The sequence below is a fragment of the Manihot esculenta genome, chromosome 11, assembly GCF_001659605.2.
Source record: "Manihot esculenta cultivar AM560-2 chromosome 11, M.esculenta_v8, whole genome shotgun sequence".
NCBI lineage: Eukaryota > Viridiplantae > Streptophyta > Magnoliopsida > Malpighiales > Euphorbiaceae > Manihot > Manihot esculenta.
The window spans coordinates 5568557-5593591 of NC_035171.2; the positions used below are offsets into that span (position 1 = coordinate 5568557).

The window sequence follows — 25035 nt, forward strand, 5'->3', positions numbered from 1 at the left end:
AATTGTTACCGCCGCACTTTTAAAGTTGGGTAAAGTTATTTTTATTTTTTAACTTGAAAAGGTAAAAAGCCCGTAAAACATCGTCTTCTTCGTCGTCTTCTTCAATTTCATGGCTTTCTCTCCTAAGTCTTAGCCTCTCCGTATCCCAACCTAACAGTCTCTTCACAATTCCATGGCCAACTTCGATCCCTCTGCTCGAACCGTTCTCGAGCCTCTCTCTAACATTGACCTCTCCTCCTACTCTGGTACTTCACTCCGATCTCTTGCCATCTCTTCAATTTCCGATTCTCAATCCCTAATCTATGTTGGCACTTTCTCTGGATCTGTTCTTTTATTCTCGGCTACTACTACTGCTGCTGCACCCAAAGACGCGCCGCCTGCTCTCGATTCCGAAGCTTCTAGAAAGAATGTTTCCTTTCTGCGAAGCATTTCTCTTGGGGATTCTCCTCTAGAAACAATGCTCGTGCTTCCTGAGATTGGAAAGGTTCTTGTGCTCTGTGATGGTTCCTTGTTCTTGGTTGATACTCTTTTGTCCCATTCTGTTAAAAAATTGAGTTTTGCCAAAGGAGTATGTGCAATTGCGAAGAGTATTCGCAGCAGTGAATTGGAGAGCACTAGTTTACTGGGTATTTCTGTTAATACATTGGAGTCTTCAAGTGCCAGCCAGCGGATTTTGCAGAAATTTGGAGGTGGTATTAGAGCTAATGGAGTGAAAACTAAAGAACCTTTGCAATGGAGTGAAGGTAACAATGTTTTTGCTGTTGTGATTGGTAAAAGATTGGTACTTGTAGAGCTTGTTTTCGGCAGTAATAGATTAGGCAAGACTGACAGAGACGTTGATAGTTCAAGTGGGTCTTTTGTAATTTTGAAGGAGATCCATTGTATTGATGGCGTTAAAACTATTGCGTGGCTCAATGACTCCATAATTGTGGGTACCATCAATGGATATAGTTTGTTTTCCTGTGTTACGGGGCAGAGTGGTGTGATATTTTCATTACCAGATATATCTAGCCGACCCCAGCTTAAATTGCTAATGAAAGAGAAGAAGGTCTTGATGTTGGTGGATAATGTTGGAATTGTTGTTAATGAGCATGGGCAGCCAGTTGGAGGGAGCTTAGTTTTCCGAATCAGTCCACATTCTGTTGGGGAATTATCTCCTTACGTAGTGCTTGTTAGGAATGGGAAGATGGAGCTGTATAATAAGAGATCAGGTAGTTGTATTCAGACACTAACATTTGGTGGGGAAGGAGTTGGGCCATGTATTGTGGCCAATGAGGAAGGTGGGATTGGAAAACTTGTTGCTGTTGCCTCACCCACCAAGGTATGCATTTATTTTCCCCTAAATCATGTTTATTTTTTTTTCTGTTGATTGAGCTGCTTATTTTTAGTTTAGAAGTCCTTTTTCATTTCCTTCTCATTCTTGTTCTCCTTCGTATCAACAGATTTAGGAAAGTTTATAGCATGGATTGGGAGACAAAACCCTTTTCTAGGTTGTGCTAATCTAGGATGTAGTTTGGTATACCTAAAAGTTAAGCCCCTATCCATCCTCTCATAACCTCTTGTTATTGCAGAAGAATGAAATAAAAAACATTAGCTTGGCCTATGTTTGCAGGAGGAAGGGAGTGGAAGAAGGATATTTTATATCCGTTGTTTGCTTATGTAGTAAAGTGAAGAGAAAACTAATGGTAGAATTTATATATATAAATATATATAAAATCTCAGGTGAGGACTTGTTCTTTCTTCACTCTCTAATCTATTTGGTGGGCCTAGTAACTATTTAATTATAACTGTAGGATAACTGAAATTCCTATCAGTGAAATCTTCAAGAAAGGAAAAATAGGCTGTTGTATGTTTTCCCTCCACGTTATATACTTTGATACAGTTGAAAATATCCAACATGTTAAGACTGTCTAATCTGAATGGATGCACAAAATATGTCAGATGTCATTGAGTTACCCCTTCATGCTTACCATGATCCATGAAAGGTCATAGGGATCAAGGTCCAATCGGCACAAACCAAATGGCCAAATAATAATCCCTTCCTATTGGGTCAATTTTGAAAGGATGCCAGCTTTAGATGTGGCACAAGGTTCATAGGCGATTTCACTAGAGACACTTCTTCAGAGGAAATGTGCAATATATATATATCATTATTTCACTTGTAGATACTAGATTAGCTAATAACTGTGAGTTTGTAAATTGTTATGGGTGGTTCAAGGCATAGGCCATTTGCAGCCATCTGCTGTCTCATAATTATGCCTCCATTTGTTGAAACCTGACCAATCTCTATGCTGCCTGGTCAATGCAAATGAAAAAACAAAAACTTAAAGTTGGAGAGCTCTAGGAGGTATAAAGACCATAACTGTCTTCATCTCATTTTGTTAGTCTAGAGGTTAACATAAGCATCAAAGGTTAACTGACAAGGGATTCAATACTCGAATCTCACTTTCTACTGTGCGGCACTTAGCTCCACGAACTAAGTTCAGCCTTACCAATAGCTCAAAACAAGAGTGGTTGGGTGATTGTGGCAATGGAAGCTTGATTGTAGAGAAAAAGGTATTGGCTAAACACAAAGGAGAATGATGATGGAATGAAGAAAATTCTATTGCTTCAAAAGAAAGCTTTACAAGGCTTCACTATCTTGTATGAGTGCTTCTATGTCTCTCTATGTATCGCAACATATCTACAAATGAATCCCTAAGTGGCTATTTATAGGCATCCCACCTCCTTAACATGTGGTGGAGATGCATTCTCTAACATTTGGCTAGAAATGCTCATCTAGAACTTTCAGGGACTAAATTGTAATTTTTCATTCTGGAGAGAATTCTGGTTATGGTGGCTAAATTGCTTGTGGGACCCACTTGGCTGGGGTGAATCTGCTGCCCAGCAAGTTTTTTGGCTGTTCTGGCGGGCTGCTGGCTGACTTGGGCGGAATTGGCCAATTCTGGAACCTCCAGCGGCCAACCAGGATTCTTTGGCCTGTTCCCGAGCACCCCAGGCGCTTCTGGAAGCTTCGCGTGCCTTCCGGCACGTTCTCCGCCTCGCACTGCCTTGCTTGCAGATTGGAACCTCGTCTGGCGCAACCCTGTAGGCCAACCAACTTCGTAGGCCAACCAACTCCGTAGGCCAACCACAACTCCGTAGGCCAACCAGCGATTGCCCCGCCTGCGTTCCCTACGCGCACTAGCCTTGCGCACCACAACCCAGTGCCCGCAACACTGCTGCACGTCCCATAGGCCTACCACGCGTTTCGCAGGCCCAGTTGGCAGAGGCTCTTTCCCCCGTAGGCCTACCAGTACTTGCCAACTGTCTGTGCGCCAACCAACTGCCTGCCCTGCAGTTGCTGCCACCAACGCCCATAGGCACTCCACAGGGCTATTCCCACAATTCTTCCTTCACAAAATTCTTTGGATTTTTGGGAGGCATGGGAAGAGTCGTGACTTTCTCCCCCAGCTATTATCGCGACACCCTCGTCGCGTCTCCACGACGTCGCACCTTCGACCTCCATGGTCTACCAAAGCATGACAGCCTTCAACCAACCCTCCTCACCATCAAAGGAAACTCCTAGCTTCTTGGCCACTTCGAGCTTCATAAAATTGTGTGAAGCCCCAGTGTCCACCAAAGCATGAATGGACTGCCCTTTTACCTCCATAGGCGCAAACAATTTCTTGCGCGCACTCACCACCTCTTTCGGCTTCATATCAATGGCAGCTAATTGTAAGGCACCCATACTCGCACTTTCCCCTTTTTGCGTGCCCACTTCCTTCTCCATCACCAAAGAAGACAAGACCTTGCGTTTTGGACATTCTCTCACAAGATGCGGTCCATCTCACAAGAAACACTTTGGTAGAGACTTCTCCCTTTCACCCTCGGGCTTCCTCCATCCCTTGGACATCCCTTCCTTAAGTTTCCATGTTCTCGGACTTCCTTCCTTGCTTTCACGAATGTCACTACTACTCTTGCTCTTCGCTTGCTCCATACTCTTGCCTTTGTCCCCTTTTTGAAACTCAGTCAAGGACTCAGCAATAGAAATGGCAGTGGCTAGATTTTGGGCTCCTCGCCTTTCAATCTCAAGCCTCGCCCAATGCTGCAACCCATTCATAAAAGCAAAGAGAGCTTCACTATATCATAACCAATGCTATCAAGGTGAGAGGCGAGAGACAACAGGTGAGAGGCAATGTAATGCCTTTTTGTAAAATGTGACAAAGCCTTTTTTTTTTTATATATTTTAAATATGCAGATAAATGTCTTCTTGCTTAAGTATAAAATTAAGCCTAAATGCATATTTGCACACCTATACTTTAGTAATTTTACTTATCAAACACCTCAATTTTAATTGTGACCTAATAAATAACTAAACTTTAAAAAAAATATTACTTGTAAACATAATTTTACCAAATCCATGGTTTTAAAGTTATGTTTAAAAGTAATTTTTTAAATCCATGATTTTAAAGTTGTATTTAAAAGTAGATTTTTTTAAAGTTTAGGTGTTTAAAAGTAATGTTTTTTAAAGTTTAAATGTTTATTAGGTCACAATTAAAGTTGAGGTGTTTGATAAGTAAAAATGCTAAAGTACAGGCGTGTAAATATGTATTTTTTTATAAGATTAATTTGAGACTTGAGGCCGTAAATTAATCAATTTAAATAAAAGCTACAAAAATTAAACAAAACAATAATAAATCAATAATGCATTACTATTTAATCAACAATTAATTAATTATACAAAATATATGTACAAAAGCCATTAATTATAGTTTCTGAAATTTTAAAGCTGAAAACAATAGAATAACACCTGTTTAAAATAAATAAGAAAGCAGTCTACAATTTCTAAAATTATTCAATTATAAGCAATACGAAACAACATGAGTACATAAAGTAATTAACTAAAATTGCAGACAAAAAAAGAAAAAAAAAGAAAAAGGAGCTGTTCGCCTGCTGTCACATATTTGGGGCAATCACTGTGGGCAGCAGTGAGGAGGAGAAGAGAATATGATTATGAGAAAGAGAGGAGAAGAAGAAGAAGAAAGAGAGAGAGGAGGGAGAGACATACCTGGTGCTGTTAGGAGGAGAGCTTTCTTTTGCTGTTTACAAGTCTTGGCTGCTTAATGTTGTAACTCTAGGTTCAAAGTTAAAAACCTTGAAACTTAAAAAAAAAAAAAAAACGTGGTTAAGAAAGGCTGCGCCTCAGGGCCTCTTGGTTGGCGCCTTCTCTTTGAGAAGCTCGATTCAAAGGAATGTGCCTCACTAGGCATAGGCGAGGAGAGAGAGGAGTGCGTCGCGTCGCCTGGCGCCTTTCAATGCCTTGAATGTTATAGATAATGGATAAATCAAAATCCATTAGCATTCCAATGTGGAGGAAGTCTTTTCAAATCAGTCTTAATTATAGTTCAAATTAGGATAGGCTTCTTGATTATCATCAATATTTATCATTATTTAGATTAGGATAAACTTTCTGATTATTATTAATTTTTATTATTATTTAGATTAAGATAAACTTTCTAGTTATTTTCAAGTAAAGTAAGACTCTTATTTTGTTAGAAATCCTTATGCTATTGTAAATCCTTCATTATATATATGGGGTTAATTTATGAGTAATAAAGCAAACAGAAAAGTTATAAACAATTTGAGATTTAAGGCTTTCTCATTAACGAGTTTGAGGTGTTAACTACTCCCTTTGATGAGTTCCTTCCCTCCTTTGATGAGCTCCTTCCTTACTATGACACAATCCATTACTGAGGATCGTTATAAATTAGTATTAGAGCCCATTTTCATGGGAGATTCAACAAACTTAAGTGAGAAACTGAAATCCTTGCTTTGCAAAATGCAGGCACAAAATGAGGTTAGATTAGTTCAGTTAGAAGTAAGGATGGAAGCTAGAATTGCTCAACTCGAGGCTTAGATGCAAATTATATTTTGCCATTTACGAAATTTTCTTTCTAATCCAAATGACAATTGCAACAAAGACTTGGATATAGGTACAAGTAACAACTTTAGTTGTCCAAATAAAGGCATCTAAAAACGAAGATAAAATTGACACTTCGGTAGAAGTAGGGAAGATGATTGCCATGTATCTACTACGAGCATTTGACTGCAAGCAACAATTGGAGAGAAGTAGTGAATGGAAGGCAATTTCTTGGTCCGCAACACAATCTACAATGGTTCATTCTAAGGTTACGAAGGAACCTTCTCTATTTATTAAAAAACTCACTAAATCAGAAATAGCGGAAAAAAATGCCAAAGGTCTTTCTTACAATGGTGACGAAATTTATTTGTTTGGTTATCAATGCAAGAAATTATTTTGGTGGGGAGTGGAGGAGTAGGAGGATCAAATGCTGACAACAGAAGATAATGCCCTAAAAAGGAATCTGCTATATCACTTTAGCCAAGGTTATCTAGAATTTGAGCGTGAGGACAAGCTTTTTGTCCAGAGGACAAGTAATGTATGGATAGATTAAGTCCATTAGAGACCAAATATTGAGGAAATCTCTTTTCAAAACTGGTTTTTATTATAGTTCAGATTAGGATAGGCTTTTTGATTATCATCAATCTTTATCATTATTTAGATTAGGATAAACTTTCTGATTATTATCAATTTTTATTATTGTTTAAAATTAAGTTAAACTTTTTAGTATTATCAAGTAAGGTAGGACTTTTAATTTGTTAGAAATTCTTATACTATTGTAAACCCTTCTCTCTCTATATATATGGGGTTAATTTATGAACAAGCAGAAAAATTACAAACAATTTGAGATTTAAGACTCTGATTAACGAGTCTGAGGTGTTAAGAGCTCCCTCTGATGTGCTCCTTCCCTACCGTGACACATTGGGATTGTAACATTTAACAACACTGATTAGCCTTTCTTCTATTTTGTAGGTTTCATTTCTCAAGTCACCATGTTCCACATATTTCAAACCACATTATGTGTTATCTTTTATAAAGAAAAAGGAAATCACACTTAATAAAATTGATAAAAGAGATTTAAATTTATAACTAGTAAATGTTAAAATAAATATTTTAAGGGTTTGGTTCTCAATTCCAAGGGACAAGATGTGATTGAACCTCTTGGATCAAAAGCTATAACAGATTCCCTAGTTATTAAAGACGCAACTCACACTCGAGGCTTTCAAAGATTCGATACCAAGCGCCTCTACGAGAGAATGCGAGCGGCAATTGCCAGGTACTCGCTTTATGCGCATAGGTGTACACCTTGTTTTGAGTGCAAGGCTTTAGAAAAATGCGCCTTTATTTCCACCTTTAGCAAGCACTTCTATTGGAAAAAACACTACTAATCAGATCCAAAGTTTGCTGGTTTGCCAGAATCCAATAATGGCACATTATACATTTCTGAAAATTAGTTTTAGTATTTAGTAGTGATAAATAGTGGCTAAGATCTTATCAAAATACACACCCATGATTACAAACCTCCCACATTGCCATTTTCAACACTCATGGTGTTTTTAATCCTCTTATATTGCTTTGTTTTCAATTTCTTTTATTATCTTTCTCATAATCTCATGTTAGCTGTTTTTGCACTCCTCTGTTTCTAATTTATCTGAAATTGTCCTTTAAATACCAGTTACAATGTTATGTGTGTTCTTCATTTTAGTACTTCTTTTCTTATTTTTACAAAAAAAAAAAGAGACTAAATTTTTCTTTTTTTAGTAATGAGGTAATTTTATTTATTGATTATTTGCTATCTATTTATAAATTAATAGTAACATAATTATTTTTAAATCCTCTATTTCTAGTTGTCTAAAACATACTTTTTTTTTTTTCATTTTCTTTCTTAATACTCATAGAGCTATTTGGATTTGTTTGTGAATATAAAAAATCTAAATTGTTTTTTGAATGTCCAAAATTTTTGTTTATTTTATTTTCTAACAAGTTCTAAAGAATAATATTAATGAAAGTCTTTGTTATGCTATAAGGCTTTGTAGATTGATAATTGTGATAAATAAAAATCTTTTATTTTTATTTATTTAATTTATATTTTTATTAAGTTTTATTTTTTGTGCCTCACCTCATTGAGGCATGTGCCTGTGGCTTGGACCGAGGTCCCAAGATCCTTTGCACCTTAATATACCTTGAGCCTTTAATAACTAAGTATGATGCTGTCTGGTTGTGTGGAAGAGTTTGTTGTCCAAGTTGTAACCTTATGACTTGCATGCTCTCTTGTTCGGCCTTAGTTGATAAGACTTTTGATATATTATTGTGTTTCACCTTGATTATTTCTAGGTTATATGCTATTGCAAAGTATCTTCTGAAGAACAAATCAAGGATCTTTTGAGAAAGAAAAACTTCAAGGAAGCCATCTCCTTGGTGGAGGAGCTTGAGTATGAAGGTGAAATGTCCAATGAAATGCTATCCTTTGTTCATGCCCAAGTGGGTTTCCTCTTGCTTTTTGACTTGCATTTTGAGGAGGCAGTGAATCACTTTCTCCAGTCAGAGACAATGCAGCCATCTGAAGTATTTCCTTTTATAATGCGAGATCCAAATCGCTGGTCACTGCTGGTATATCTTACTCTAACCTTATTAGTGGTGTTTATCATTATCGTGCCATCCAGTGGTTCAGATTATTCTTGGTGAAAACTGTTGTCCTATTTTATGTTAATGTCAAAACATTAGCATGCTATACTTTACAAAGTGAACAGTAAATGGGAAGTTTAGATGAGTAAAGGCTTGCTATTCATAAGGAAGTTTAGCTTCAAGCCAATTATATGCATTGCATTTCTGTTAATGTATTTTCTAACACTTTCCTTTATAGTATATGAATTTATTTTGGCAGCTATAATTTCTCATAATTGTCAGGTTGTGTGGTCCAATGACCCAGTGCTGAAAAGAAAGGGTTTTTCAGGGGTTTATATTTGGCGTTCTTTCTTTCTCTCTTCTTCTTTTAAGTTCTTTTCACTTCCTTTCCTTTTCAAGAGAAGGTATTCTGATGTCAAACTCTTGGATTTTCTCCTGGGCTTCCTCCTCCTTTAAGCAAGCAAGTTAAAAATGAAAATCATTGATGACATATGGATCTGTAAAATGTGTTGTCTGATAAAGTAATTGGTAATAATGCCCTCACTGAATTTTCAGAGACAACCTATGAACCTTTAATCTTTCATAAGCAACAAAAGCGGAAGGAGTTAATTTCTATGAAAAAGAAAAATAGTAAAACTTTAACTCATTTAGTAACTGGTTTTGCTTGATGTGTTTCTTTTGGATATTCTTACTTTGTCATTAGATATGTGTACTTTAATATACAATTAATTAACATGCCTAGTGTGATGGCTAGTTGTTGTGAATATGTTTGATTGACGTAAATCAACAAATGGAGCAGGGAAAAAAAATACTGTTCTTCTGATCCTTGTATCTAGACTTGTATGCTTGGCACTTGCAGGCAGTCATAATTTTGAACCCACCTTTTCAGGTTCCTAGGAACCGGTATTGGGGCTTGCATCCTCCTCCGGCCCCCCTTGAAGATGTTGTAGATGATGGCTTGTTGGCTATCCAAAGAGCTATTTTCCTCAGGAAAGCAGGTGTAGATACAGCAGTAGATGATGATTTTGTATTGAATCCACCTACTAGATCCAATTTACTTGAGTCAGCAATCAAGAACATTATCAGGTGTCTACACTTTTGACAGGAGTTTTTCATTTTATAATGGTTGAATTTGTTAGCCTGTACTAATGTTGATCCTACCTTCTCTTATTTATTTACTACAGATATCTGGAAGTTTCTCGTGAGAAAGAGTTGACTTTGTCAGTGCAGGAAGGAGTTGACACACTTTTAATGTATCTCTACAGAGCTTTAAACCGGGTGGATGATATGGAGCGGCTTGCTTCTTCAGAAAACAGTTGTATTGTGGTATAATCATTTTCCCTTATGCTTGAGATGGTAATAAATTGTTTCCATTGTTATCCTTGGAGATGGATTAGTTACTACATGTCTAAGTGACTGCTACATGGTGAAAAATTTCCTCAATCATTTCTGTGAATAGCAGAAGAATTTATCATGATAAAAGTAAGAACTTCAGGATCTAGTTTTTTCTTTTTTTGGTGATGAAAAACAAGCTTATCCATTGTACTTCTGTTTTTCTCCCAATGCATATCACAGTAGTACTAGACTTAAGAATGAATAGCCTTCCCCATCTTAAAGGCACCACTTGGTTATTGGAGGTCACTGGTGGTAGCACAAGATATTTTATTATTAGTTAGGGAGATATATTGGCTGGTCTGATTGATACCAACAGCTTGTTTGGAAATTGTTAATTTTTTATTATAAGAAAAAGAAAGAGGGAAGGGAAAGAATAGAAGAAAAGGAAAATAACTAAAAGGGCTACATCTTTACTCATTTTCCATCACTCTTACATAATACATAGTGAATATTTATAGTGAGAAATTACCAAAATATAGATCCTTAAATTTAGGAAGATATGTTCCTTAAATTAAGGAGAGACTTTAATCCCTAAATTGAGGAGTAATTTTCTTCTTAATTTAAGGAGAATCTCATCAATTCTAACCGAAATCATGGAATATGACAGGAGAAAATTTCTGTTGATTTTCTTCTTCTACATGGAAAAGAAAATCAAGTGAAAATCTCACCCTGTGGTTACTATTTGTTCCTCAAATTGTGGTTATTATGATTTTTTTTTCTTAATACTGTTTCTCCTTATTTTCTTTGTTCACATTCTGCATTGAACTAAGTCTCAGAAAAGGGAAATCTATTCCCCCAATTTTTCATCCCTTCATTTTTCTCCATTCCTTTATTTCCTTTTTTTTTTAAAAAAAAGAAACATGCAAACCAACGGGAATTCCTTATGCATCTTTGACAAACAAGAATTTGGACATTTTAGATGAGGTCAGCTGAAATCTTCTATTCGAGCAATTATAGAACTCAAAAGGGGCATTACTAGTATCTATAGTTGATTCATCCAATTTATTTTGGTTAGAAATACTGCATTTGAAATTGTGCATCAATGTCAAGTTAGTTTATAGGCCTCAAGTAAGTGGTAGACTGTGGAATCTTAGTATTCCAATGCATTGCAAAACAGAGAGGCTGTTGTCAGGAGATTGCTTGAAGATGACTGTACAACTTCCATGGGCGGTGCAGGAGGAGTTAGAAACTCTATTAGATGACTCTGGGCATTTACGGACACTTGCCTTCTTATATGCAAGTAAAGGGATGAGCTCAAAGGCTCTTGCCATATGGCGTATTCTGGCAAGAAATTATTCTTCTGGTCTGTGGGAAGACCCTGTTGTGGAGACTGACTTACAGGATGGCAGTAAAAATATTATTTCTGGTAGAGAGATTGCTGCAATCGAGGCATCAAAAATTCTAGAGGAGTCATCTGATCAAGATTTGGTCTTGCAGCATCTTGGATGGGTAAGTAGTTTTTGAGTTTCGCTGATGTTTAGAGAATTTGTATGGAAGCTAATCACTAATTCTCATTTGGTGATTTCTATCTATTAGATTGCAGATATTAACCCCATTCTTGCTGTTGAAATTTTGACTTCAGATAAAAGAGTAAATCAGTTATTGCCAGGTTAGCTTGGTTTTAGAGAAATTTAAATATTGGTTCTTTTGGAAAAAAAAACTATGGCCCAATTTTGAATTTTATCCTTTCATTCCAGATGCAGTGATTGCTGCCATTGATCCAAGAAAGGTTGAAATCCTTCAAAGGTACATTCATCGCATATTGAATAAGTTGCAGCCTTTTCGCTATACTAGTGCTTGAAAATTTTTTAAGCCATGTGAGCAGTAGGAGATGTCTTTGGTTATTAATTTCTTCCCTTGAAAACCTTTTAGTAGGTGGTAGCCTCATTATGAATTTTTGTTTCATATTTTATTTGCCAAAATTCTCATCATACTTCTCGAATTCCTTTTATTGATTCGTTGTAGTATTTGATCAGGCCAATAACTGGTCTTGGAAGATAGTCCTGCATCTTGATAAGAGGAATTGGATTATTCTCCCAAATAAGTCCAATATATTTAATTTTTCAATTTCAAATTGCAAATTGCAATGTCTATCATCATCACTGTTTGGCAGAATCATTTGCTATAATGTTTTCCTTGTGGATTTTTCTACCTTTATCCTTTATTGCGAAGTACTTTGTTTTAGGAGTTTGGTCCTACATGGCAAGTACATCATATCATGATCTGTATTATGCAGTTATCTCCAGTGGCTGATTGAAGATCAGGACTCTATTGACACCCAATTCCACACATTATATGCCCTCTCACTTGCAAAGTCAGCAATAGAAACCTTCGAAGTACAGAGTGTCTCCAAAAGCCCTGATGATGAAAGGTTAGAGGAGGCAAAATTTTCCGATTTTAGTCAAAAGTCAATCTTTCAAAGTCCAGTACGTGAAAGGTTGCAGATATTTTTACTATCATCAGACTTATATGACCCAGAAGAGGTCCTTGACTTGATTGAAGGTTCAGAGTTATGGCTGGAAAAGGTTTGGAGCTGCTTTCTTTTGTGGTCTTTGATATTGCTTGTTTGATGACAACGAGACTTCCTAAATTCTTGGTGTTTGTCCTTTATGTCCATATTCTTTTAGGTCAATCATGGATTATTGATACTTTTGGATTGCAAAATCATCACTTCTAACTTTTGCATACTCATGGAAGATTTGGTTTATTTGACAGGCCATTCTGTACAGAAAATTAGGCCAAGAGACATTGGTGCTTCAAATTTTGGCGCTGTAAGGTTCAAATCTTTTTAGGAATATTAATTGCAGTAACCTTTGACCAACTTATTCAGATGTCCACTTCATGTTGGGTTCATTTGTAGTCATTGAACCGGTCAACAGTGCCAGAACATTTTTTTTTTTGACCAAAATGAATTGAGAACCAAATATTTCTTTATAATATATATGATAAGAAAGAAAAAGATACTAAACATGCTTGAAGAATGCATTAAAGTCAACTTCTTTAAAGATAATAATCTCGTTGAATATGTTGTTTTTAATCTGTTTCACATGCTTTTTAGGCTTTCCAAGACATTTGTCTCTCTTGTGCTTCTATTATCTCTCTTTCTCCCCCTCTTCCTTTGAAAGACATGGGTAACAAAAGCAATGACTCTCTTTACTGTCTTTCCCACCCAAGTTATTATTTTTGTTTCATAATTTTGTGCCTACAGAAATAAGAGAGAGAAAGAGATGATGGTTGAAAGAAAGAGGAGAGAGAATAATTATCTTGAGTGGCTCACCAAGCATGCAAAATATATTTAAGAAGTCTGATGTGGTGGTTGTGTCAGGTGTTGAACTTTGAACAAAAGTTAGCCAGAATTTGTCTTCAATAATTTTATTGTACAAAAATAAGGTTTGGTGATTTTTTAATAGACATTGAAAATTAATGGATTTAATGGGATTTAGTGACATTTTCAGTAATTATGAGTGAAATTGAACTCTTTAAATTGATAGGATATGATAAGAGAATTTTCTATTGTGAATTTATGACATGCGTGAGGCTTAACTAAGAAAAGCTTCTTGACAGATTCGACAATTTTGAATTGGTTGTTATATTTTCTAAAATTCAAGTATTATTGCACTTGTTTCAGCTAGTACTGTATTAACCTGTGTTTGGTCTTACACAAGCTTAGCTTGTGTATTTTTGGCCTATCTTGCTGACTATGCTATTCTTGTACGTGTCTTGAAGCTTTGTATGACTTCCAGTGCAAGTTCACATATACTCGTCATTTATCTAGGCTATCTGGCTGTGTGATAAATGATTTCCTAATTATTGTACATAAGGTTAAATGTCAGATACATTTCTAGGTGTTAATTCAGCCAGTCGGTTGTATTGAAGATGCAAGGAGATTAATAGCTGTAGCTTATGGTAGACCTTGTTAGGGCAGCTCACATTCCTTGATCCATAGGTTCACGATGATGTAGCATTCTTAGGTCAAAGAAAGCCTTGGATGTTTGGAATATAGGGGTTGTTAAATATTTGGATAAGCTGAATCAAGTCACACAAAGAATATAAAGTTTAGTAAGAATAGAAATATAGATGAAATAAATAGATATTGCTAGCTGAGTACACCTTTTGCTTCCAACGATGAGGGCATTGTTCATGTACTTTTGTATGCGAGTGCACATTATTTCCAAGCAATCCTTTTCACTGAACATTTGTTGAAAAGTCAAACCTTTTTATATTTGCACAAACAAATATTTTATTCTTGTTAAGAGGCAGTGCACATAATTTGTTGACTACAAGTGCCTGAATTTCTACCCTCACCACCCCGCTTGGTCCAAAAAAGGGGAGGGATGTAGATCTAGCGGCTGAAAATTTGGGCATATTTGAATAACTTATAATGGTGTTTCAGGAAGCTGGAGGACAGTGAAGCTGCTGAACAATATTGTGCGGAGATTGGGAGACCAGATGCATATATGCAGTTCGTTTCTTTCCTTATTTTCCAATTCATTATTGTCCTTTTCTCTAGACACTGTGTGCCAGATGAACTTTTTCAACCAACTGTGATATGATGTCTAGGTTACTTGATATGTATTTGGATCCACAAAATGGTAAAGAGCCTATGTTTAAGGCTGCTGTTCGCCTTCTGCATAATCATGGAGAATCACTGGATCCCTTGCAAGTTTTGGAGGTACCAACCCAAAGCAAGAGAAAAATTGCTGTGAATGAGGCACATTAGAATAGTTTGCATATACATTTTATCCAAATTGCAACTATATGATTTTTGAAAAAGCATAAAGCATTTGCTTATCTATATCTGGCCAATCAAGGATTTCAAGCAAGTACATTTGACAATTTTTTTTAGTGAATCTTATAACCATTTATGAGATTTATGACATTTGCTTAATGTTGATGTAGAAATTATCAAATGTAGCTGTTTATGAAAAAAATATGCAATCCTGAATTTGCTGTTTCACTTTTATAATTGCTGTATACCAGCCAGGCTTGGGAATCAACCAGACCCCGGACCTGATAATACACTATTATGGGTGGTTCCCAAATCCATTGTATAAGAAAAAAAACTCACACCAAAATGAGGACTATGACAATCAAGAGACACTTGACAAGTTTGGGGAGGCCTCAGCTTGGCATATCAAATTTCTGTCACTCATGGTTTTCTTTATGTGTGAAGGAAAATGTATCTGACTGCTTATTTGGTTGCACAAAATAATGGAGTTTGACCATGGTTGGATACTGGTTGTTCATCCTAAAAGTGATTGATGCTAACATTTCATTATGTAACTCAAAGGAACACTTTATTCTGCTGGAACAATAATGTTAGTTATTACTTTATTGTATTACTTTTTGCACCCATTAGTCTTAAGAAAAAACTTTTCTGTTGCAGACACTGTTCCCAGACATGCCTCTTCAACTTGCATCTGATACAATATTACGAATGTTGAGGGCTCGGCTTCACCATCATCGTCAAGGACAAGTAAGCTTTTTCACTTGAAATTGTATGACAATCTGTGAGTCTACTTCTATCTGAAAATTGTCAGCCTTGGGTTAGGTAGTCATCATAAGTTTTAGACTGTGCGGGGACATTGTATTTCGAAGTTTCTTTATTGAAAACATAAAAAGTTAAAGATTTCCCTCTTATATCCCATGGCTTTCCTACCCTGCAATGTGAGTGATGTAAAATTTCAGTAAATATTTTATGTGTTACCCTGTCAAGCCCCATGTGGATGCAATCAATTGTCCAGTTGGGGTTCGGTGGATAACTTGGGGAATTTTGGGACCTACCTTATAAAGGCACGGGGTTCCATGCCTTATTTAACAACTTGACGAGTAAGGAAATACATTGAAGACAACTGTAGAAAGATAATAATTTGTTGTTGTACTTTTTCATAATAAAGATTACAACCTATTTATATATAAAAGACGATATCTAAAAAGGAAGGAAAATCAAGTCTATGATTATGCAATCCCTAAGATTAAACAACTAACCCATCTATCAATATTTACTTCCTATATTAATATATTTACTTCCTATAATCTATAACACTCCCCCTCAAGTTGGAGCATAAATGTTAATCATGTCCAACTTGTTACATATATAATCAACTCGTCCAATACAACTTAGCAGACACTGAATTTGTGAACCTAACTTCTTCCAATAATTGACGTACCCACAAAACTTCACAAATGGTTTTTGCCATAACTCGATGTACAGTACTCGTGAACAGTACCCGATGAACAGTACCAATGAACAATTCCCGTGAACAGTACCCGATGAACAGAGTCCTAAGTCTCCAAATATTATCCTTTATGGATAACTCAAATGAACAGAGGTCTAAGTCTCCAAATGTTACCCTTTATGAGTAACCCAAATGAACAGAGTCCTAAATCTCCAAATGTTACCCTTTATGAGTAACCCAAATGAACAGAGCCCTAAGCCTCCAAATGTTACCCTTTATGGATAACCCAAATGAACAGAGTCCTAAGCCTCCAAATGTTACCCTTTATGAGTAACTCAAATGAACAGAGTCCTAAGTCTCCAAATGTTACCCTTTATGGATAATCCAAATGAACAGAACCCTAAGTCTCCAAATGTTACCCTTTATGAGTAACCCAAATGAACAGAGTCCTAAATCTCCAAATGTTATCTATGAGTAACCTAAATGAACAGTGCCGATGAACAGTACCGTGAACAGTGTCGATGAACAGACAAGTGGTCGATGTGGCAACTCCAGCGATGGGGAGATCCAAATGTTACCCTTTATGAGTAACCCAAATGAACAGAGTCCTAAGTCTCCAAATGTTACTCATGGATAACCCAAATGAACGAAGCCCTAAGTCTCCAAAAAAAAACTTTGAAAACTTGACGAGCGAGAAAGAAAAAAAATCTCTACGAGAATGACTCTGATACCATGTAGAAAGATAATATTTTGTTGTTGTACTTTTTCATAATAAAGATTACAACCTATTTATATATAAAAGACGATATTTAAAAAGGAAGGAAAATCAAGTCTATGATTATACAATCCCTAAGATTAAGCAACTAACCCATCTATCAATATTTACTTCCTATATTAATATATTTACTTTCTATAATCTATAACAACAACTAAGGGTGTTCAGGTCATGTTCAAAAATTACATAGTACACTGGATTGAGAATCCACAAAATAAGAAAGTGCATAAGCATCTGCAAACTATTGTCTCCTATGCTTAAAATGAATAAGTTTGGAGCCTTTTATCTAGAGTAACAAAGAGGTGGGATTCTGACTCTCAAAAGTCTTCATTCTCTTCTAATATTGTCAACTTTAGCAACAAACCTACATGAATAGGCACCAGGGCTGGATGTGGAGGGACTACCGAGTAGGTATCAAATTGAACAAGTAGTTATAATTCCATGAAAATTTATAGATTCTCCTTCATTCTCTTTTATGTTGTTGTTGTGCGTGAAAGTTTTCTTTTTTATCCTTTCTTATTAATTTCATTCTTCCTTACATTCTGCCTTAATGATTTTTGTCCTATCTCCTGCAATTACAATGCTTTTCTCACCTTGCTGACGTTATCTAACAAATTGGGCTAAGAAGATGGAGAAAGGGGATTGTATATTGATAGAGATTCAAAACAATACAATCAATCCTTCTAGTGCAATGCTGCTCTGTTCTCTGTAAGTGTAAAATACCAAATCAGGAGATATTCTCCTGAACTAGACAGAGGTGGCCCACAGCCCAAGCTGCCACAGCTGATGACAAGAGAAAAAACCACCCTACCAGCTATCCATTCCCTTGTTTATATTTACAATAATATGACTATTCAGTCACCCTGCTGATGCTGATATTTTTCCGAGAACCTCGCAATAAGTTACACTGTACTGCTCCAGAAACTTCCATTCCAGCGCCAGCAATATTCTCTTCTATTCCAGCTCCAGCATTATATCTTTTCCACCTCTGATAATAAACTCTCAAATGTCCTGGGCCTTGTTGAACTGGGCCTCCATCACCATTGCTAACATTACCCTCCCCTTAAGAGATAGCCTTGTCCTCAAGGCTGAAAGAAGGGAACTGATTTTTATGTCCACAACATCATCTAAGTTGCGTTATACTTGGATTTCCCTTTCCATTTGACCGATACTTTTTGTATCCGCTGCCCATTGATGGATTTAGTGCGCTGCTGCAAAATGTTTTCTGGTTCAATTAAAGGTTCATCCGCAGCAAAATTCCTTGGTAACTGCTGTAAAACTGAATGATTGCCCACTGATTTCTTTAATTGAGAAACATAGAAGATGGGATGGATACGGGCTTCCGGTGGTGATAACAATCTATAAGCAACTTTGCCAATTTTCTGAGTGATTTTGAAGGGACCGAAATATCTTGCAGCCAGCTTGGGACTTATAGTCTGTTGAGAGATTGTTGGCGATGAGGTCTAATTTTTAGGAAAAATGAATGGCCACTTTCAAATTGAATGTCCTGCATGCTTGTTAACAGCCTTCACTTTTCTTTTTTAGGCTCTTCTGAGATTATACTTTAATTGCCTGAGTAACTGACCCCTTGTCTCCAATTCTTGGGCCACAACTACTTTAGTCTCTCCTGGAAAATATTGCTGAATAGTAGGTAGAAGACAGCCATAAATAGCCTGGAAGGGAATCATTCCCACTGCTGTAAGGAAGCTGGAATTATAATAATATTTTGCCCAAGCCAACCATTTTCCGCATTGTTTTGGTTGCTCTGAAGTGAAACATCAAAGACAAGTTTCTGAGGTTCTATTCAAAACCTTTGTCTGATTGTCGATCTATGGATCTTAAGTTGAGTGCCTTGAAGGTGAAATAGTTCAAACCAAAAGAGACTCAAGAATGGGGGATCTTGATCAGAAACTACTAAATAAGGAAATCCATGAAACCTCACAACCTCTTTAAGAAAAATTTCTGGTACTAATTTCGCGAAATAAAGATGTTTTAGGTCAATAAATGAGCATATTTGGATAAGTGGTCTACAACTACTAACATAGCATCCAATCCATAGAACGGGGTAATCCTGTGATAAAATCCATAGAAACATCTTCCCAAATTTTGTTGGGAATTGGCAAAGGTTGAAGTAACCCGGTTAGATAGGTGGTTTTGTATTTGTGTTGTTGGCATATCAAACTAAGTAGCAACACAATTTTGAACAGACTCCATACCTGGATGGTAGAGATTTGAAGCTGATCTCTGTTAAATCTTGAATGCTCCAGCATGGCCACCCATCGTGGTTGAATGAAATTCAGGGAAGAATTTTTGAATCCAAGCAAAATTGGCAGGTAAAACAAGTTGACCCTTATAAAATAGTTTGCCTTGGACTGGGGAGTAATGGATGTGATCCTTTAAATTGCCTTCTAAATAAGAAATTACTTTTCAGAGTAAATTTCACCCTTTATCCCAGAATTTATGGTGTTGTAACAGTATTGTTTCTAAATTTTAATTTATAACATAAAACTCCCTAAATTGTGATTTATATAATATAAAAATTCTCTTAACCTATAATAACCAATTTTCTAGTCTTAACATGAAAAAATTATTCTAATACCCTTAAAAACAACTTAAATTCAAACACTAATAATGATTTCAAATCCATGTCCTTCCGGTGTTAATCCTCAATTCCTTCTTCACCCGTCTATGGCATTTTTCTTCAATCCAATCATCCTTCCTCCAGTTTCTTCTTGCGTCTCTTCATCTCTCACTTTCCTCTTGTCCGTTCTCCTATGCTCCAACCATACCAAAACCACGTGTACAAAATTTTGCAACACATAATCACAAATTCAAATATCAATCGGCATGTTTAGTTTCTTGTTCATAGGCATAATCAACATTACTGTTAAAACCACCCCAAATATGGTGTTTTGTAGCATGCTCAAAGCTATTGTGGGCTTCTAGTACCCCTTAATCAGCACGTCCAACTCACAAGCTATCATCTCTTTGATTAACATGGAAGGACCACAATGGCCAGGGCACATCCGAGAAGAACAGTGAGAAAGTTGGGTGGCTGGGAGTGGAGAAAGGGGGCTGTTGGCAAGGTAAGAGATTTGCATTGATATTTGAAAGATAATTAGAAAAATAAAAGATTGGTTGAAGAGGAGAGACAGGCTTGAAAGAAAAAAAATTGATTAGTGTGGCAATAGACATAGAAGTCAAGAAGTTAAGGTTATTAGGAAATCACAAAAAGAGTAGAGTAGAATTGATGATGAAAGGCACATGGAGCAAAGAAACAGAAAGGATGGTGGTGAGAATGGGAGAGGTAGAGAGTAAATTGAAGAGTGGGGAGATGGTCACCAATGAAAGGTAGTTGAAAACTTAAAACATGGAAAACGCCATTAGAAATAGGAACTATGAACAATGAACTTGTTTATAAAATAAAGGAGATGCAAAAGAAGAGGAAATTGGGGATGGAGATGGAAGCAATCTATTTCAATTATTGACAAAAAAAAAACCCTGTTCTAATTGTGAGATTAAGGATTTATGAGATTGCAAAGGGTACTAGTGTAATGGTTTTATCCATCTATAAAGCAGAGGAGAAGGAAAGAGATTCTAGAAACTCCATGGGAGTACAAGACTGAAGGCAGAGAAAGGAATGGCAATGGTATTTTTTTCGTTGAGATGACGGAGGAGAAAAGAAAGGGGTACAGGATATTTAAGTCATTTTGATTAATTTATTTTTTATAATAATATGCCACATAAGCAAAAAAAATGAGAAAACTGGTTGTAGCTCGTTAAAAGAACTCATGTGTTAGTTAAATTAAAGTTTAAAGAGTTTTATGTTACAAATTAAAGTTTAGGAATAATATTGTTACAATACTCTTAAGCTCAAGGATGATGGGTGAAATTTACTCTTATTTTCTGCAGCTCTGGATCAACTTTAATTTCTTCTTTCAATTGTTCCCAATCCATCCAAGTAGGACAGCTAACAACTAATAATTCCATTGGTTCATCTTTGCGGGCTTTGCTGCTGCTCCCCATTTTGTATTTGATGCAAAAATCATAGTGATTTGGCCACTTAATATTCTTGAGCTGTGGTAACTACTGGTTGATCTAACGAATACTTCAGATTTCTTTGATCAACATGAATTTCAAATTCCCTTTCCATTATTATGGCTTCCAATGTTGAATAGCTAAAACTAAAGCCGTTATATTCTTTTCATATGCTAACAATGACAAAGATTTCGTGGACAAATCCTTGCTAAAATAAGCCAAGGGTTGGCGTTCTGCATCAATACCGTTCTAATCCCTGAATTAGAGGCATCACATTCCACAATAAATATTTTGGAAAATTCTGGAGTTGCAAGAACAGTAGAAGAGACCAATGTTTCTTAAATTTTATAAAGACTGCTTGAATAGTGGGTGTCCATTGTAACTTTCCATGGGCTTCCTTCTTTAAGAGCTAAGTGAGAAGTTGGGCTATTTGTCCATACCTTTGATAAACCATTATAATACCCGTCAAGCCTAAAAATCCTCAAACATCTTTTAATGACTTGGCTAAGGCCAATTTACCACAATTAAAACTTCGGTAGGATCTGCCATATTGCAAGAGGAAGTCAGATGACCCAAATTGGCTACCATGGTCTTACCAAAAGAACTTTTCTTCTCATTCACCTGAATATGAAAGTCTTTCTCCTGGTGTTATAAATGTTCATCCCAAGATCTACTGAAGACTAGGATGTCATCGAAGAAAATCAGCAAAAATGGCCAAAAATCGCTGCAAATGCATTTGAAATAAATCATTCATGGTAGCTTGGAATGTTGAAGGAGCATTTGTTATATTGAATGGCATGACGATAATTCATAACGGCGTAAGTCCAAAATGCTGTCTCAATAGTATTTGTATCTTTCACTCGAATTTGATTATCCCCCCACCTTGAATCCTGCTTTGAAAAATATCTAGCACAATTTAGTTCATTCAACATCCTAGTAATTGTTGGAATTAGATATTTTCTAGAATGTATCCTTGTTAACGGCTCTGTAATCAACACAAAATGCTAGCTACCACTTTCTTCTTTGCCAATAGCACCGGACTCGAAGATGGACTTGATCTTGGTCTAATGATCCCTGCAGTCAACAATTTCAACATCCAACTTCTCTGTTTATTTTTCTGACTGTGCCCATATGTGTATGGTTTCACATTAACTGAAGATGTACCCGATACCAAATGATGAGTCACGATGAACAAACAACCAATGAGCATAGAGATATCCTTAGCTATAGTGAGTAGTGGCTCGATGAATGGTGGTTGCACTAGAGAGAGAAAGTCCTGGGTTGAATTTTCCTCTTATTTTTTGGTGATACCCATCCTTTGTAGCCCTCTTGTCCTTTACGAACACCAAAACTCATCGTGGAAAAAAAATAAAAGCAAACCTAAAAGAAAGCAAAGAGTGGAAGCAATAACTTTTGTCGCTACTTTGAGATCTAGTGTTGTCATAGGTTTTCTACTTGCTGCAAATTGTCTTTTGATGCTATTCATTGCCATAAACCTCTTTAAGTTGTACTATGGTGATACAATGGTAACCTTTTTGATGCTATAACTGGTTATGGCATTTTTGATGATTGGGTGTTTGAAGTTTGGCCATCTATAAGGTGAGAACTTGAATCTTGCTCCTCTTCTAGCTCCGTCGAGTGGGAAAACCTCTCTGCAACATGATATTTCATTGAATTTATTTGGTGCTTGAAACCTATCAATATTCTTTTCGCTATATTGCTTTGACATATTATTGCTTTTTGAGTTGTAACTTAAAATAAAATGAATTCTTCTTTACTTATTGGTTTGAACACTACAATCTTCCAATCACTCAAACTCTGTTGCTTATTTGATCAAGACGGAGGAGAAAGGCAACAGTAAGTGTTTAGATTCAACGGCCAAAAACCAATTGCCACCTATTCTCTTAATTTGGACATAAAAGCATTGGATAGTGCCAGGAAAATTGGGGTGGTTGAGAGAGGAAGCACATGGATGGTTGGTTTTTGGTGGGGGGACATATGTGGAGGTCGGTGGCGGTCGCAAGCGACAAGGGTTGCAAGTTATATGATGTTGAAGGACAAGAGTGTTTGGACTTCGGGGCTTGGTGAATGCTTTGGGGCATTTTTTTAACTTGACATTTCCTTCTATTAGGATAAGTTCCTTGCTCACCACTACGTTTGCAACTGACTTCTTTAAAGATCAACCCTGTAAGGGATATGTTAGAGAGAGTAATGATGCTCAAATTAAAGTTGAAAGAGTTTTGAGAAATAAATTTAAGTTGAATGACCAAATTGAGAATATACCCAAAGTTGAGAGCTGCAGATGAAATTAGCCAGCAAACTGGAACTTTTTGAGTGTGCATGTATTTAGCTATTCCAAATTAAAATGTATGTTTGTGGTTAAATAAGAAAGAAAAAATGTATATTATGTGCTTTGACCTATCGTCTACTACACGTGTTCTTTATCCCCTTGGCCCATTGTAGTGTTTATATTGATGTGTTGCCTGCTTTTCAGATTGTTCATAATCTGTCTCGTGCTATAGACGTTGATGCAAGACTTGCAAGATTGGAGGAAAGATCACGGCATGTGCAGATTAATGATGAGAGCCTCTGTGACTCTTGTCATGCACGCCTTGGTACAAAACTGTTTGCTATGTATCCTGACGATACCATTGTCTGTTACAAGGTTGGTTGCTATCTTTCTCTCTTAGTCCCTTCATAATTCTTATTGCAAAGTTCAAGTTCAGTAAAAAAAAAAGTATTAATAGTCATCCTAAATAGCATAAAGCTGATTATCCCTTTTGCAACTCTGAAGATTCTCTCAAATTCACAATACTACTGAAGTTTATGAATACTTTAGTCATAAAAGAAATAGTGAGGCTGTGAAATATATGATCATGTTTCCTTATCTTTTGTTCATTTTTTGTGTTCTACCTGTTTGTATCGCATAAAATATGGTTTTTGGAGGTTTGACAAGATGCACTCGTATCGTATGGGTCGGTATGCTTTTCATCGCATTACGCCTGGTCACATATGCCCTAAAATACTGTCCCAGGATTTAGTGGATTGGTGATAAGTCGGAGCGTCAAATCATGTCGACCCCATTTCGATATCAGAGTCTACATGTTAATCTCAACTAGCTCTGGATTGAGCAAGCTTTCCTATGAGCAGAGAAAAAACAACAAAGGTTAAAATCCAACGACTATTGGCATTTGGTCAGATGAGGTCTGTGTTTAATTTATGCCATGGGGGGAGCATAAAGGGTAAATTGCAGGAAGAAAACACTCGATGAACTGACGGAAATTCATGTCACAAAATCTAATTCCGTGGAATTTTCTCATTTCTGATTGCCCATCAAATTGCCACTGAGCATTTCACGGTAAAGTAATAAATTTTGATAAAACTAAATATTTTTTTCCCCATCATTGCAGTGTTTCCGTCGTCAAGGTGAGTCAACTTCGGTCACAGGCCGAAACTTTAAGCGAGATATACTGATAAAACCAGGTTGGCTTGTAACTCGTTGAGCTTGCAACACTGTATATTGGAGGAATTAAAAGACTGACCTAGGGTTCGCGGCTATGCTTGATGGTCCTAAATACCGATTATGCTCGGATGAGTGGCATAGCAGCAGGCCAATTGATGTCTATATGCGGATCTTGAGTCTTGGATCTGATCAAAGAAAGAGTTGTAGGCTAATACTTGTATAGTAGTATATTTTATTTTGTGAGTGCTGAATGTATACACCCACTCAATTAACGGTAGTTTTAGGGAACTCGATAGAAAGCGTTGTTTTATAAATATTATTGGGATAGATGTTTTATTTTTAGTTTTTTTTTCCCAAATATTTGTAGTTAAATAAAGGGTTGATTCTGATGGTTTTTGAAATTTATAATTTGGTGACTATTGTACTAATTTAGGTGGTTTCTTTTTTTTTTTTTTCATTTAAACTAATTGTTTTTTTTCCTTCCATACTCTATTTCCATATTGCATTTCACACAAGTCGCATTCCATTTCGCAAATCTACAGAGATCGCACGAATTACAGCTTAGACTCAACTTAGAAAATCCAACAGATTACAACAATTTTTAACAAAAATGAAGAAAGATAGAAGATTTAATAAATCACTAATTTGCGTCCGTATT

The 25035-nt window shown here is 36.3% G+C and overlaps 1 protein-coding gene across 4 annotated transcripts; it reads left to right on the top strand.

Moving 5' to 3' along the window:
* The first annotated feature begins 80 nt into the window (after positions 1-80).
* On the top strand, positions 81-24805 carry LOC110604243 (vacuolar sorting protein 3). 4 transcript variants are annotated; one of them, XR_006352595.1, is made up of 14 exons: positions 81-1321; positions 8237-8512; positions 9417-9613; positions 9712-9853; positions 11099-11371; positions 11459-11531; positions 11620-11668; positions 12159-12447; positions 12638-12693; positions 14316-14384; positions 14483-14594; positions 15309-15398; positions 20789-20958; positions 23409-23544. XR_006352595.1 is itself a non-coding variant. In XM_043962002.1 (14 exons), the coding sequence occupies exons 1-14, from the start codon at positions 173-175 to the stop codon at positions 24415-24417; spliced, it is 3039 nt and encodes a 1012-aa protein (XP_043817937.1). In that variant the 5' UTR covers positions 83-172; the 3' UTR covers positions 24418-24805. The 4 variants fall into 4 exon arrangements, 3 of the variants coding, with proteins under 3 accessions (XP_043817938.1, XP_043817939.1, XP_043817937.1); XM_043962002.1 differs by lacking the exon at positions 20789-20958 and adding an exon at positions 24325-24805 and having other exon boundaries at positions 83-1321; positions 23409-23579; XM_043962003.1 differs by lacking the exons at positions 14483-14594; positions 20789-20958 and having other exon boundaries at positions 82-1321; positions 23409-23579.
* The last annotated feature ends 230 nt before the right edge of the window (positions 24806-25035 follow it).